The following is a 14,187-nucleotide window of genomic DNA, read 5'->3' on the forward strand; positions in this document are numbered from 1 at the left end:
GCAAACCCTAGCTACAGTATATATAATTGCACTAGTCATGTTTTTTGTTCATGGACCCGTTTGCTTATCGTCACATCTTGACCATTCATCCTATCATATATGTATAATCGCAGTCATGTATTTTGTACATGAACTATAGGGTTTAGGGCTTTGAATGATAAGGTCTTAATTAATCCTAAAAGAGGTGTCACTAGCTAATTGGTTTGATTTGCTTAAAATGATGAACACAGTTTGAATAAAGACCAAATAATCACATCGGATTAGGACATTGTTTGATCAAGTTCGGAAGCCCTACGCTGATTCGATAAGAGTTTCATGACGTATATTGAAGCATATGTCCTATATCGGAAACCTCATGAAGTTAATCTGTTCTTATATGGAGTGATTCTATTATTAATTACACCAAAGTATTTTGTATAAATTCTGTACATATTGAATTTCACAATAATTAAGTTAGAGACATTATCGGTATAATTAGTAGTAGGTCACTAAACTATCTCTAAAACCTGTATGTGTGATTAACAGTGGGTCACTGGTTTTCTCTCACATAAACATTCTTTCGAACATTTTTGACCAGATAAGGAATGAATATATCCTTGTTACAACTCAGTATATCCATCAAGAGAGAGAGAAAGTCCTAGGGATTAATGAAAGGAAGGTTTGGGTGGTTATGGTATATCCAAGCTTTTAGAAAGTTTTATAAATAAGTTGCAGGGTTAAGGTACAATATATACCATTTGTCTTGTAAAAGGGATTGCAACTTTTTTATCTCTTCCTCAGCTTCCACAACCAGACAAACTAAAAGCTTCTCTCTTCTCTTCTATTCCCTCTCTCCCTCTCTCTTTCTTTCTTTCTTTCTTTCTTTCTCAGCATCCTTGCATTTGTCATAGTCCACCAGGGAATCTCACCACAACAAAAACCCCTCCTTTTCCCCCTTTAATTTGTCCTTCCAACCCTAATAATTACCAAAACCCCTTTTCCATGCTTTTCCATCCTTTTAGTTTTCCCCCTTGTAGTGCAAATTTATATACAAATGAAATTAAGACTTGCATAATTTCCATGACTTCTCTAATCTTTAACTTCCATGTTTTTTGCTTGTGCAAGAGAATAATAACTTCTTTGCAATGGGGATATATCCATTCTCTTCTTTAATTTTTCATAAATCACGTGATTCATACAGAAGGTAAAAAAAAAGGAAGAGAATGAGTATAATACGTAACGTGTGAAGAATGAAGAGAATGAGTACACTCTTGTTTCAGGTAAGTTTCGCTCGTTCAAAAATAAATGATATAGGAATCACACATTGGTACTTTTATTTTAGAAACCTGGCCCAAATGGTTGCTTTTTAAATTTTAATTGTTAAAATGATTAGTTTTTAGTATGTTATCAGTATCGGTCATTGACATGTTGTCATCAATTTGTGGTCGTTATGTCAATAATGATAATCAAGATCATTTCAGCAATTAAAATTTGATTTTTGATCATTGTAGCTAATTTTCTTTCTTTTCTTTATACAACAGTATCGGGAGATAGGATTTGTGCTAAACCAATCAATAAGGCCGTCATAATTAGATTTGAACTCGCCGTTTATGATTGTCAATAAAATCTCTCACTTACAAGTGCAAAAAATTATCACTAGTGTCAATATGGCATCAAATAGATACCCCTGCCAATTGCTTCTTGTCTGAATAAGAGAATGCCATGTAAGTTGAGGGATATTATAAAAAAAATAAAATAAAAAATAAAAAAAAGGCCTCAAAAGACTGTCCCTTAGAATTTTGTTAACCGGCCTCTATATATTTGCTTCTCTGCACTTTACGGTTTGGATGACCAGTTTATTCATGTTTTCAGCACGCTTGTGGTCCTTAACTAGTAGGTGTTCTTTTTCAACAACAATATTAGGAGAATTATTGCGAGATAGCGAAACACTGTTACTGTATATAATCAATCCACATGTCACAAGACGAGTGAATATTTATGAAGATTATACCCTTAGCTTACAACTCGCCATCCACCAATATTCCAACACTTGTACGGATTATACCAAGTTGTGGAGTTCCAGTACCACCCAATAATTTTCCAAATTAAGCTTCGTCTTGCTAGACGCCGTCGTTTTTCAAATGAGGCAACAAAGCACAAAGTTGTAGAGCGTATCTAACTACACAGAGTGTACCACCAATCATACTCTCTTACGCTTAAAGTTAGTGATGACTTGAGTTCTAGGAGCCTCCAAATGAACACTTGTAAAAGAAAAGTTCTGGTGATGAAATATGCATCGATTTGCTCCCCTCAAGATACTGCCGGGGACCAATTTCTTTACGAAGTTTCACCAGACCCCGGTTTTGGCCCCCTCCAATCCACTCCCAAATACTTATCCAATACATTCTTGTATGCCTGCAACGAAGAATACAGTAGTAAGAGTTTGGATCAATGAGTTCAGTATCCATTGAGGATTCTGAATCGTGTAAAAGTGCGTTAATTTGTTAATGAGCAGCTAGTAACATTTTACACCGTACATACAAGTTGGACAAGAATAAAGCTGCACCTCAACGAAAAGTCTACGAAGGTTGTTTAATAGGGGGAAATATGGTTGTCAAGGTGAACAGATCGAATAATTCATGAGTAGAACCTAAATTTCTCAAATGAAGCGGGATTCTGGCTGTACAACTCTAATTAAAGGGAAAATTTATACATCCAAAACAATCCAGAAGAATTGCATACATAAGCAAACTTACATGGCAATAATATTAGCATGATATGAAGTGCCAATATATTAGCGTGATAAGGTTCACTGCCCATCGAAAAATTTATGGTAAAATTGCAAACTAGAAATGCTAAGGTCGTGCATGCAAACAAAGCAAAGAACTCGTTACGAACTTATGATCCTTGTTCCCTGCCCAGCTCTAGTCAAGACTAGATAATCTTAACAAATATAGGGTAACAGCACAGTGGCCGTCTCCACCGGGAACCACGTGAATTGACTGTAGCAGTCTATGAGATCAAGACTAACTAATTTTTTTACCAATCACAAATTTGTACCGTCTTTTGCAACTCATACATGCCTGGCTATTATTATGATCTTTAACAGCAAACCTCTAGGTTAATCATTTTTTCATGGTAGTTCATACCGTCATACCAAAGAGATATTTTTCTTAGTACTTCATATGGTAGATGAGCCCATGAACATCTTATTTCCGGAATTGTCCCAGACCCAATTTATTCTTACGAACATTATTGAGTACCCATCTACCTAACATGAAGATATGGGAACAAATCAAGAATAATCTCCTTGCACATTTACACCACAATTTGACACCAGAAATATATGTTATCATGAGTGCCAGAAGACACGTTTCAACAAGAGCACAGCATTACCTGGAGTGCAAACAATTCTTTCCCCTTCAAAATTGCATCCATTGCTGCAAATTGGTCGTCAAATGCCCCATAGAAAGCCTGGTAAAATCTGTCCCTGAAATGATAAATAAGGATAGAAGGTTGTAGGTGAATACAGGTCCTTACCTTTTTTTACTAAAGAATTAATGACAAATTAGCATTTACCGTTCTTCCTTAGTGATCTGTTGATCCATTCTATCAAATTTACGAGTAAGTACTTCGGCTCCCACTGGTGAAAGCAAGTGCAGTATTAAAGCCTCCAAAGTTCTTGGGAAATTTTCCTGCAAAAGATTATATAGCAGTTGCACAAAAGGATGAGATTTTTATTTAAAAAAAAAAAAACAAAATAATAGTGGTCGGTCATTTGATTTACTAATATATAGTTATCCCAAAGTGGCTCCCCTCACCACCTTGCCATGAAGGCATTACTAAATGGGATTACTAAATGGTATGAGACTCACTAAAATTATAGAGCGTAAGAGGATTAAAAGACAAACACGAAGAGGGGAGTATCCTGCCCAGCTGCATTCTCGTAAAGAAATACAGAAACAAGATAAAAGCAGTCAAGCCTTCAAACATACCGGATTTAATGAAAGGAGAAACTATCAAGGATCACTTTTCCTTAGATGGGGCAATTTTCACTGGTAAAAGCATAGAAACACAATTATAAACTACAAGGAACCAGAATAGTAGGCAAAAACAGGGAATAAAGATGGTCCTTTGAATCTAAAAGAAATGAAGCTCCTCTAGATGACAAATTTCCTCTATACAAGTAAGATAACCTGCTTGCAATTAAGCTGTTACTGGCTGGCATGGAAGACGCACCAAACATTAACAGAAAGACTGATTTATCACTTTCCTTTCCTAGTAACGAACAACTCTCATGAGCCAAGAGTAGAGTCACCTATAATAGTCTACGAGTTTAAGTTTTATAGTGAAAGTAAAAATGTTCAAACTCACCACCATGGCAAGAAATACATTTTTCAAAGTGATGGGATGAAGAGTCCAAAAAATTTTAGCAACTGGATCATCTTCCAAGCCAAACAAACTCGGTCTCACGACTTTGATGCATTCATCTTTCACACTAGCTGCAGGAGCAGTTGTTGAAGCAGATTGCACTGGTTGTCTTTGCTCAGCAGCATTAATATGACCATGAACTAAAGAAACAAGTTCATGAAGAGCAAGGATGGCAAGGGGTTCCAGTGCATGTGACATAAATCTTTGTTCTACTTCCTTCCCTTTAAGATCGTTTCCCTCACATGCCTGATCCAAACCGTTGTCATTGTGATCTGGGAATCATATCAAGTTAGGGATGTCAGTAAACAGAGAATTTACAGGGCCATAAAGATTCACTACAAGTTTCTTTCACCAAGTAATCTTAATACATGATGATCAGCACTGAGCTCATAGAAACTGACTTATCTGTCCTTTTTTAAGCACTATACCAGTATGCCTGTTCATGTTCTCCATTTGAGCTAAAGAAGCTATAGGCAGCACTTGGTCCTGTCCTAAAGTAAAAAATTGAAAAAATAAAAATACTCATAGTGCTCAATTGAAAACTTCTGATTCAAATATATAAAAGGGTGGAAGAAAACGCAGTAGATTTGACCACCAAGTTTTCAAATAAGATAAACATAAAACAATATAGAACCATATGTTTACTTATATGTTTCCATATTATAACTTGTTATTATGAAAATATACGCACAAATATAAGGATGTCTACCTCTGTGTGTTTGCGTGTGTGTGTGTGTGTGTGTGTGTGTGTGTGAGAGAGAGAGAGAGGTACGTACCATTTCTCTATCTGTCAGTCTTTTAATACAGATTGGATAAGTAAATGGTGCATGAGAGAGAAACAAAATCAGGTTAGTTTGTTCCGGAAATGCTTTGCTTACTAACTAAAAAGGAAACAATACCACAAACCTTCTTAATATTATGCGCAGATAATATGCATCCATGTGTTCTGACATGTTTAACGTTACATTGGACCGCCACCAAAAGTTCACGGCAATGGTCAGATCATCACTGTCCACCTGGTGGAACCTGTAGCAAAAATCAATAACCACTATAAATAAAAAGGTTGCGCTAAAATCATATATTATCAGAAGACAAAAAGACTCCTAATGAACACTAATGGATATTAAATCTTACCAGCCTTCAGGAATGAAAAGTGCGTCGCCTGCCTGAAGAATAACCTTCTGAGAGTGCTCCATTAAACATTGTGCTCTTGGATAATTTGAAAAGTTTGGGTTCTCTAAGGGAACAGAACTGCCAAGTGGGCGTAAATTATAAGATTGAAAGACTGCAATTCATTATCTTTGTCGATAGCACAATAGATACAAATAACTAATACAAGCATAAAATTTTCATAATTAAATAATTATAAAAGTTAATTTAATTTGAATTCATATTATTAATACAAGTACTGTACCTATGATTTGATGCCTCCCCATATATTGGCATAGGGTATAACATAGGACTTGCTGAAGGAGGCCATAAAACCACTGTGAAAGATGCAAGCTTCTATCAGACAAATCAGAAAGAAAAACTCTATTTAGACATATTTTACATACAAACATAGTTGGGACCACTGAACAAAGTTCAGTTCTAACTTCACTCCAAGTTGTTATACAAATCAAATCACCCTTAAATTGGTGGCCCTCCAAGAATAAAACTAAAAAATTCACCTTTGCAGGAATGCAAGTTAACAATAAAAGATAAAACCATTTCACTTTCTTGGCAGCTAATCATTCAGTGATATTGAGGACCGGTAACATGAAACCTATCTAACCACTCTGTAGTTGGACAAAGCATTATGCACTCAGAGGGCCAGAGAAAATGATTCGACCTTGTTTGCAGCCAGAGACTACACAGAGAAGGTTATGGTGTGGATCATAGTGAGTGCTTGATCTAGCTTGAGCATTGTTCATCCACAGGTTGATAGCAACTAGTACTTTATCCTCCAAAAATGCAGGCTACAAAAAACAAGAAGTGATTATTGGAAATCAAGGATGAGAAAAAAGGGAGTGGAATGTTGTACGATAAACAACAACTGCAACAAGAAATTCACGAACCGTTTGGATGTCCTCCCTCAAAGATCCCAGTTGAACCCTCTCTTCAGTTTCAGTATTGATTATTGGGACCTGAATTACACATAATAAAAGTTACTTCCCAAACATGTGACCCTTCAAAGAAAACTAATAAGTCTAACATATTAAATAAAGTATATCCGAATAATGACTAATCAAGCCATTAACAACATTAAAGAGAATACAATATATTATATCCATTATCTTAAAGCCCTTGAAGGTTAAACCTGTGCTAAATAGATTTGGTGAGGAGCATCCTCATAGGGCTTACTGTCATACTCAGATGAAGCGTCCGGTAGCCCATGCCGATCTGATTTAACACAGGAACCATCCTCCGAATGATGCATGCGTTTCTTACATAGACCAATAAATGCAGAAAATGGCAGCGGTACCTACAGACAGAAGGGGGAGTAAACTAGTTAGGGCTAATGAGATCCAGAAGAGAGTAAAATTCAAAGTTCCAGACCATTCACAATGGCCATACAAATGACTACCCTCTCATGGCTTCTAATATCACCATAGAAGACAGGTGCCGAATCAGATAGCATAGCCTCCACAACACACAATCCGACTCGTTCCTAATTTTCCATTCACAGAAACCATATCAAGCACAAACTTCAATTCAATGAAAGCAAAGAAATCGACGATCTACGCAACAATCAAATAAGTAAAGAATGAAACAAACTACTTGTTAATCCCTGAAAAACTACACAGTCACCTCCCTGAGGCCTAATTCAGTAGCAGGAACGGATTAGCACACCAAAGGCTCGGAATTCGAAACAAAACTAGAATACATTATGCATAAGGACATCATTAAGCAAGCATTTGAGGTTGATCCTACTCACATAGTGTTGCTGCTGTGGTAAATTATTAAGAACTCGAAAGAAAGCAATTTAATTTTGACCAAATAATCCCTAATTTTCTCAAATTTACAACCAATCACTACACAGAACGAAGCGGAATTGACGAGAACAAAAAGGAAAAAATAAAGGGAAAAATACCTGCAAATAATCGAGACCGCCATTACATGGATTCCAATTGGAGAAAGCTTTCCAATCTTTGACGCAGCCGCTAAAAACCTAATGAGAAGAAGAGAGCAAGAACACGCAGAGCAAGCGAGAGTGAGCAATTGCTTGTGAATTAAGGCGGGAAGAAAATTGCAGCAAATTACGTGAAACTGTAACGAACGTACGGCGGGAACGTTCGTGGATTCGATCCCAGACGCGAAGTCTCTGGCCGAAGGAACTTCTTTCAAGCTTCGAACTCGCAGAGACGACTCCATAGCTGTGCTGATTCGCTCTCCGACTCACTGAGCTAGGTGAACTAGTACAACATAGCAGGACAGGGAGAGAGAATGAATTTTTAGGTAAATTGTAGCAAGGTCCTTAACTTTACCGAAATTAGAGCAATGATTCCTAAAGTAAAAATTCACAACAATTAGTCCCTTAATTCATCAAAACGTGCATCTATAGTCATTTTCAACAATTCCGTCAAAAGTTTCGTTAAAATAAGTCACGTGTCACGCATGTGAGGCTGAATCAAGGGGCAAATATGGAAACAAAATGAAAAAAATTGTGCAATGTTCACTCAATTTTAACGTTATTGGAGCAATAGTTTCTAAACTTTTAACCAAATCAGAGAAATTGTCTTCCAATTTTAACCCAACTATAAGGATGGTCCTTCCACCATGACTTATTTTGACGAAAGTTCTGACGAAGGTGATAAAAATGATTATAATTTCACGTTTTGATGAGTTAAATAACTAATAATCATAGATTTTTAATTGATAGATCAACGCCCTAATTGGATTAAAATTGAAGAGCGATAATTTTCTCTTGAATTTAAGTCGGGAAAGATTGCACGGTGGCGCTCAATGTTTCCACTTTTGGGCAAATACCCCATAAACCAAAATCCGTTACAATTAACAACGAAAACGTCAAGCCTTGTTGCAGATAGCGAAGCTAAGCCCAAACATGTGGTGATCAAAGTCATGGAAGGAACCAACGGACTTCATAACGAATTAACCGAATTTCAAGCCTCCTTATTTTCCCACTTCAGGAACACTCTCTCTCTCTCTCTCTCGATTCAGTGCAGATCAAACATGGAGAAACAAAAGCGATTTGAGACCGCCAAGATTTGCGTGGCGTACAGTGTTCTTATGAGCTTCATCGGCAATGGCAATGTTGCTACTGCTCTTTCAATCACCGTGATGGAGTTGGAATGCGTCTTGGAGCAAGTTCTGTACGAGGGAGACACGGTCTCCGGAAACTTTGTTGCAATCGACCACGACATCTTCTGGAGCTCCGACCACCCTGGTATCGATTTCACTGTAAGCTTCTAATGCAGAACTTTTGTGTCAAATAATATAACATGTTATGTTGTCAAACTGTAAATCAAAATATGTCGAATAATTCACAAAAGATCTTTGCATTTCCATTGGCGAAAATGATTAACTTTTAAGATTTGATTTGTGTTCGAATGGGAGGAGCAAGCAAATGGGACTTATGTGTGGTTTATGCAGGCCACAGCTCCAGGAGGCACTACTGTGTTTTCGTTGAAAGGAACGTCCGGGGATAAGTTCGCATTCAAGGCACCGAAAAGCGGATTGTACAAGTTTTGTTTTCGCAATCCTGTTTCAACTCCTGAGACTGTTTCGTTCTACATTCATGTTGGCCACATCCCAAATGAGCATGGCTTAGCCAAAGACGGTTAGTTCGTCGTGTTTTTTGTTCCGTTATAACGAAATATATACAGTATGAGTTCCTTGTTTGTTTACGCCCGATTATTCATGTTGATAAAATGGGTCACATTTAACCCAAATTGATCGTTACTTGGTTGTTTTCGGTTTTTACCCCATATGTAACGGGAAAAAACCGAGGTTATATTTTCAATGCTTGTAATCTTGGTGCAGAACATATGGACCCTTTGAATATTAAGATTGCTGAGCTGAGAGAAGCACTGGAAGCTGTCACAACAGAGCAAAAGTACCTTAAAGCACGCGATGCTAGGCATCGATATAGTAAGTGTCATTTGCGCGAAAAATTTGCCTATCCCGGGATATATATATACACATGTTTATATAGCATACATCACATGAAATTGAACGCAACATTTTCTAACAACGCTTGTAATTGATCGTGTTATCTTCTGACGACGTTTTTGTGTGGTTGCAGCAAATGTTAGCACCAATAAACGAGTGATCTACTTCACACTTGCAGAGTACCTTGTGTTTGCTGGTGCAAGTGCTCTTCAAGTGTTGTACATCCGCAACCTGTTTAGCAAGTCTGTTGCCTATAACAGAGTTTGATTAGGTTTCCATTTTCCTTAATTTTCTTCTTATAAATTTATCATAGTGATTCAACGTGAAAAACTGAGTGCCGACTATCTACTACATGATGCCCCCTCCTTCTTGTTTATCCATGCTTGGGAGTGACAACGTACTACAAACTTACACAGTTATCTACTTAAATAAGGCAACATTATTTATCTTTTTTTATTGGTAACTTTAATTAAACAAGGCAACATTACTAGCCCTTCGAACACTTCTCTCTGCAATTTTCCTTTTGTTTTCATACTTAACTGATAGAATATGTGATACCAATTATAATCGAACCATATATTGCGTGTCAAAGTTCTATGAACGAGTTTTCATTTAGAGAAGTACAATAACTCATAATACAAAAACTAGGCGGTTCATTACTAATGGCACCGAGATATTTTGAAATCAGATTCTTCCACACTCAAATAGGTGTATCGAGCCTACGAATAATATGCTAGGTCGGATTTAGAAGTGGATGCAACAATCTATATATTGTAGATGGTCAAGTATTACGATAAGAGAACCTTGTAAATGTGAAACAGAGATGTTGCGTGCAACGAGTGCATGCAAGTTTTTCTCCTATCTTAGATACAAGATAACGATGCCTCAAATATTTATATTATGGATGCTAAACCAACTGCATTGTCCTGTGTACTTGTCATCTATTAGCAAATTAAGATCCAAGCATTTCCATTAGGCATGGATTAGTGGTGGTTTTATGCCATTTTCTCTTTGTTTCCATTGCGATGGGAGAATTTTAGAACACCAAAGGGGGGAGGCCCCACCCAACAGCTGAAAAATTTAAGCCCAATTCTAACCACTCTCCACTTTATTTCTTACCAGTCAGTCAACGGCCCAGATTTGTTTCATCAAGCAAATATTTTTAGTTTAGTGATATTGTATTGTGCAGGCAAAATTCCAAGGACTGAAACCTTATCAATTTAAGATTTTTTTGGAGTCCAAATATTTGATATTCCAATATCATACCATACGAATTTCCAATTTAAAAACACAAAATTAAAAGCGAAATTATTATCAAATAGTCCTAAATATTAACTATATAACAATTTCTCGAACATGTTAAAATTAAAATTACAAAAATATGAGGTTTAGTTTCACTTGGAGTGGTCTTATTTTGACCTATAAAATGACATCATACATATTAAAAAGTAGACATATTCTAGCTAGTTTCGCCTAACCAAAATAACATGTTTGAAAGAAAGAATGAAAGAAAAAAAATGTTAACTACAATGTTGCAAATCGACCTGATCATGTTGGTTAGCATCAAATTCCTTTTAGTGCGCTTGCCAAAAATAATATTGATCATAAAAATCTCACACAATGCATATTGCACTTGTAAGACATGTGATTCTCACGTACTTCTAATATTATGCATCGCTCTAGTTTGGAAATTATTACGCATTATTTGAATTTAGTCTATTGTCTCTGATTTCCCACTTTTATGTATGCAAAATCTAAATACATATATTTAGGTAAATGCAAGAAGAAGTGATAGTTTCTCCAGATCGAGATTTGGAGTCAGTGAACACAAAGATTCAGACCGTTCAAGGAAGAGAAATACATGGACTCTTGATTTGTGTGAAGTGAGCAAGTGACATGGGTTCATGGTGTCCATGGGACTTCAAATGAGTGATCCTCTAGATCTGCTGGCTCCAAACACTGAGAACCAGAAAGAAAAAAACTCAATTTAGTTTTTTCAATGGTATAATAAATAGATTTTGTTGTACCAATGTCATTATAAATGTTGATTTTTATTGTTAGCTTATAGTTGACAACAGATATTAACATTTTATTATTATTATAACAAAATAGATTTTTATGTTGCGAACGTAATATTTGCATAATCAATGTAGAATGTTGTGTGTAACATCGTTCAACTAAATTATTACCGCTACCCTTTCAAAGCTTAAGGTTTTGATGTAAATATAAAGCTTCCACCTACTCTCTGTCAACATGGTAGTAGGAGCCGTAGGACATCATGCCTTCCTTAATTAACACTTTAAATCCGATTTATTAAGTTGGAGACGTAAACATTTGACATGAACCGACATATATATATTTAGTCACGCACAATTTAAAAGTGGCAACTCTTTAGCACGTTGCTATGGTGGTGGGGTCCACTTCAGTATTAATTTGGCAAAAGCATTAGTCTTCCCGAAATATACAAGCATTGATCTTATTGCTTCACAAATTGGCGAGGTGAAGTTCTTGTTTGTTATGCGGAGTGATAATCTTGCTGCTCATTTGGTTGCTTCGTTTGTTGCTTACTCGGTTGCTTTATTTGTTGCTTTGTATGGTGACTTTTATTTATAGGACGCTATTGATCCTGCTTTTCTATTTAATATTCTTAGTGAAAATGTAAATATTGTTGTTAGAATTTAATAAAGTATATATTTCGACAAAAAAAACAAGAAAAAGAAAAATATACAAGCATATTGTAATGGCCATATTAAGTTCCATGCAGATGTGAGCATGAAACATGTTGGATCGATCTACTTTCCAACCATATCATAAGTTGTTACAATATAATCATACATCGATCAGAATGGTTTTACATAGCATATCTCGAGTACTAATTAAAATTAGTAAGTTAATGCATAATGCATAATGTTAAATTTTAATGTCAACTTACTCCCCAATGTAGTGTAATCGACTCGAAAAAGAAGCAATTTGATCATTATTGTGAATATTTTTTTTTATAAAAAAATAATAATAATGTGTTCTTCAATTAATGTGGTCACAGTCAGACAAGTAAATGAGTTTTGTTGTAAGTACAGTTTTGTGTGAATGATTTTCATTGAACACTTAAAACACGGTTGGTTATATGATGGGATATCTTATGTAATTGATCCAAACAAGTAATTTATCATCCACAAATAAATTGATATTATTTTTAAATTCTTAAGATGACTTAGATTCGATTCTTGCCAAAGATGAAGGACTTAGGTTCGATTCTTGCCAAAGACGAAGGACTTAGGTTCGATTATCGCCAAAGACGAATTTGAATCACATTATTGCTAGCTCATTGTGAGGCTAAGCCCACCGCCTCTCACTTAGTGTAGATAATATTGTTTGTTAAAAAAAAAAAAATTTATCTTTATAATTTTTATAACATCTTCTATGAAATTTCAAACCTATGCCCGGCTCGCCCCTTGCTCATAGGGTTGGGTGACCGAGTTAGCACCTATTATTGCCTTTGTACACAACAAAGTTTTGTTGCGCTATCTAGCGTGTAAACTTGTCTCCTATCCCTCTTTTGGTTATTACAATTACTGGTCGTGCCTAACACATAGGCCAACCCCCTAACCTAATAAGAACAACTCTCCTTATGACCAAATGATGAACAAACAATTTGAGCATTTTATTAGTTAGGGCTTTTGCCCTCACCAATGCCCTTGCCTGTTATGTGCAAGGCCGGCCCTGAAAATGGGTCCTAGGCAAGCCTTCAAAGTGGGGTCCTAAAGTTCTCTGACTCCCAACCCTTGTATATAGACATGTGTAAAAAAAATTCACTAAATACATGAAAAGTCTATTTCTACATCAAATATCATTAAAAATTAATATAAAAAATAGAAAGATATACAAAAATTACACAAATATTATCCGTCTCGCGTTTTTAGATGCAAATGCACTTATTAAGTTTACATAATTTAATTTTTCAACCAATTCAAACCGAAATAGAAGTCCCTACCCAATACGCCAAATTCCAATCATTTTTCTATTGTTACAATGTTACTTATTATATTCAATAAATGAATGTATAGTGGATTAGAGAGACAACATCTTACAACTAGGAAAAATACTAGAGTGAAGAGGATAGTAATTTTCATGTACGAACCTAGGAGGATGAGATGGATTTGAATAATTTATTATATATTATATAAACTAATTTGAAAATTAAATAATGTCATTTTTCAAAAAGGTGGGAGTTTTAACCTTTTAGGTACATAATAAAGATATATGCGGTGTGATCTTAAAATAGGGTAAAAAACCTCATAAAAATAAACATAAAAGTGATATTTAAGAGAGAAGCAAAAAGTAAAAATAAGATGGTGGAAACTATTTAAAAGGGAGAATACGTGCAGCTATAAAAAAAAGATGGTGGGACCATCTTAAGTAAAATTGTGGAATTAAAATGATGTTGGGAACATAGTTGTCTTCTTCCTCGTGCGATGCTGACTCTCCAACAAAAGATTTATAGATTCTGGCGTTTGCATATAAGCCCGCATAGCTCCCGTCTATCTCCATCCAGACGTGCCTAATTTTGCCTAAAAATTGGGAGCCCTAGGCAGGCGCCTACTCCGGCTACCCTCAAGGCCCGCTCTAGATATGCGCCCTCCCTTACGTGCTAGTTCACCCCTTCTT

At 36.0% G+C, this 14,187-nt stretch overlaps 2 protein-coding genes across 8 annotated transcripts; one reads left to right on the top strand and one right to left on the bottom strand.

Moving 5' to 3' along the window:
* Positions 1-1,918: 1,918 nt before the first annotated feature.
* Positions 1,919-7,835, bottom strand: LOC103960089. Of its 7 annotated transcripts, none has more exons than XM_009372481.2 (15): positions 7,675-7,835; positions 7,484-7,561; positions 6,977-7,060; positions 6,710-6,874; positions 6,468-6,536; positions 6,242-6,368; positions 5,825-5,897; positions 5,545-5,661; positions 5,317-5,436; positions 5,187-5,205; positions 4,839-4,896; positions 4,354-4,682; positions 3,559-3,674; positions 3,376-3,469; positions 1,919-2,394 (listed from the first exon to the last, which is right to left on the bottom strand). In XM_009372481.2, exons 1-15 carry the CDS (start codon positions 7,762-7,764, stop codon positions 2,317-2,319), a joined length of 1,617 nt encoding a protein of 538 aa, XP_009370756.1. In that variant the 5' UTR covers positions 7,765-7,835; the 3' UTR covers positions 1,919-2,316. The 7 variants fall into 7 exon arrangements, 6 of the variants coding, with proteins under 6 accessions (XP_009370756.1, XP_018506112.1, XP_009370755.1 ...); XM_018650596.2 differs by having other exon boundaries at positions 4,354-4,677; positions 4,816-4,896; XM_009372480.2 differs by having other exon boundaries at positions 4,812-4,896.
* Positions 7,836-8,521: 686 nt separating this feature from the next.
* Positions 8,522-9,951, top strand: LOC103960087 (transmembrane emp24 domain-containing protein p24beta3-like). Its single transcript, XM_009372478.3, has 4 exons — positions 8,522-8,811; positions 9,004-9,190; positions 9,394-9,501; positions 9,656-9,951. Exons 1-4 carry the CDS (start codon positions 8,584-8,586, stop codon positions 9,787-9,789), a joined length of 657 nt encoding a protein of 218 aa, XP_009370753.1. The 5' UTR covers positions 8,522-8,583; the 3' UTR covers positions 9,790-9,951.
* The last annotated feature ends 4,236 nt before the right edge of the window (positions 9,952-14,187 follow it).

Source organism: the organism of the source record quoted next, unplaced genomic scaffold (assembly GCF_019419815.1).
Source record: "Pyrus x bretschneideri cultivar Hongxiangsu unplaced genomic scaffold, Pyrus_bretschneideri_v1 Contig23, whole genome shotgun sequence".
Lineage (NCBI taxonomy): Eukaryota > Viridiplantae > Streptophyta > Magnoliopsida > Rosales > Rosaceae > Pyrus > Pyrus x bretschneideri.

Excerpts from the sequence above, each read along its gene's own strand:
- LOC103960087 (XM_009372478.3), top strand. The coding sequence starts at position 8,584 with ATGGAGAAACAAAAGCGATTTGAGACCGCCAAGATTTGCGTGGCGTAC. Across the intron at positions 8,812-9,003 it reads ACCCTGGTATCGATTTCACT|GCCACAGCTCCAGGAGGCAC; the intron begins GTAAGCTTCTAA and ends TGGTTTATGCAG. Across the intron at positions 9,502-9,655 it reads CGATGCTAGGCATCGATATA|CAAATGTTAGCACCAATAAA; the intron begins GTAAGTGTCATT and ends GTGTGGTTGCAG.
- LOC103960089 (XM_009372480.2), bottom strand. The coding sequence starts at position 7,764 with ATGGAGTCGTCTCTGCGAGTTCGAAGCTTGAAAGAAGTTCCTTCGGCC. Across the intron at positions 7,562-7,674 it reads AATCCACGAACGTTCCCGCC|GTTTTTAGCGGCTGCGTCAA; the intron begins GTACGTTCGTTA and ends TCTTCTCATTAG. Across the intron at positions 4,683-4,811 it reads GCTTAAAAAAGGACAGATAA|ATCACAATGACAACGGTTTG; the intron begins GTCAGTTTCTAT and ends TATGATTCCCAG.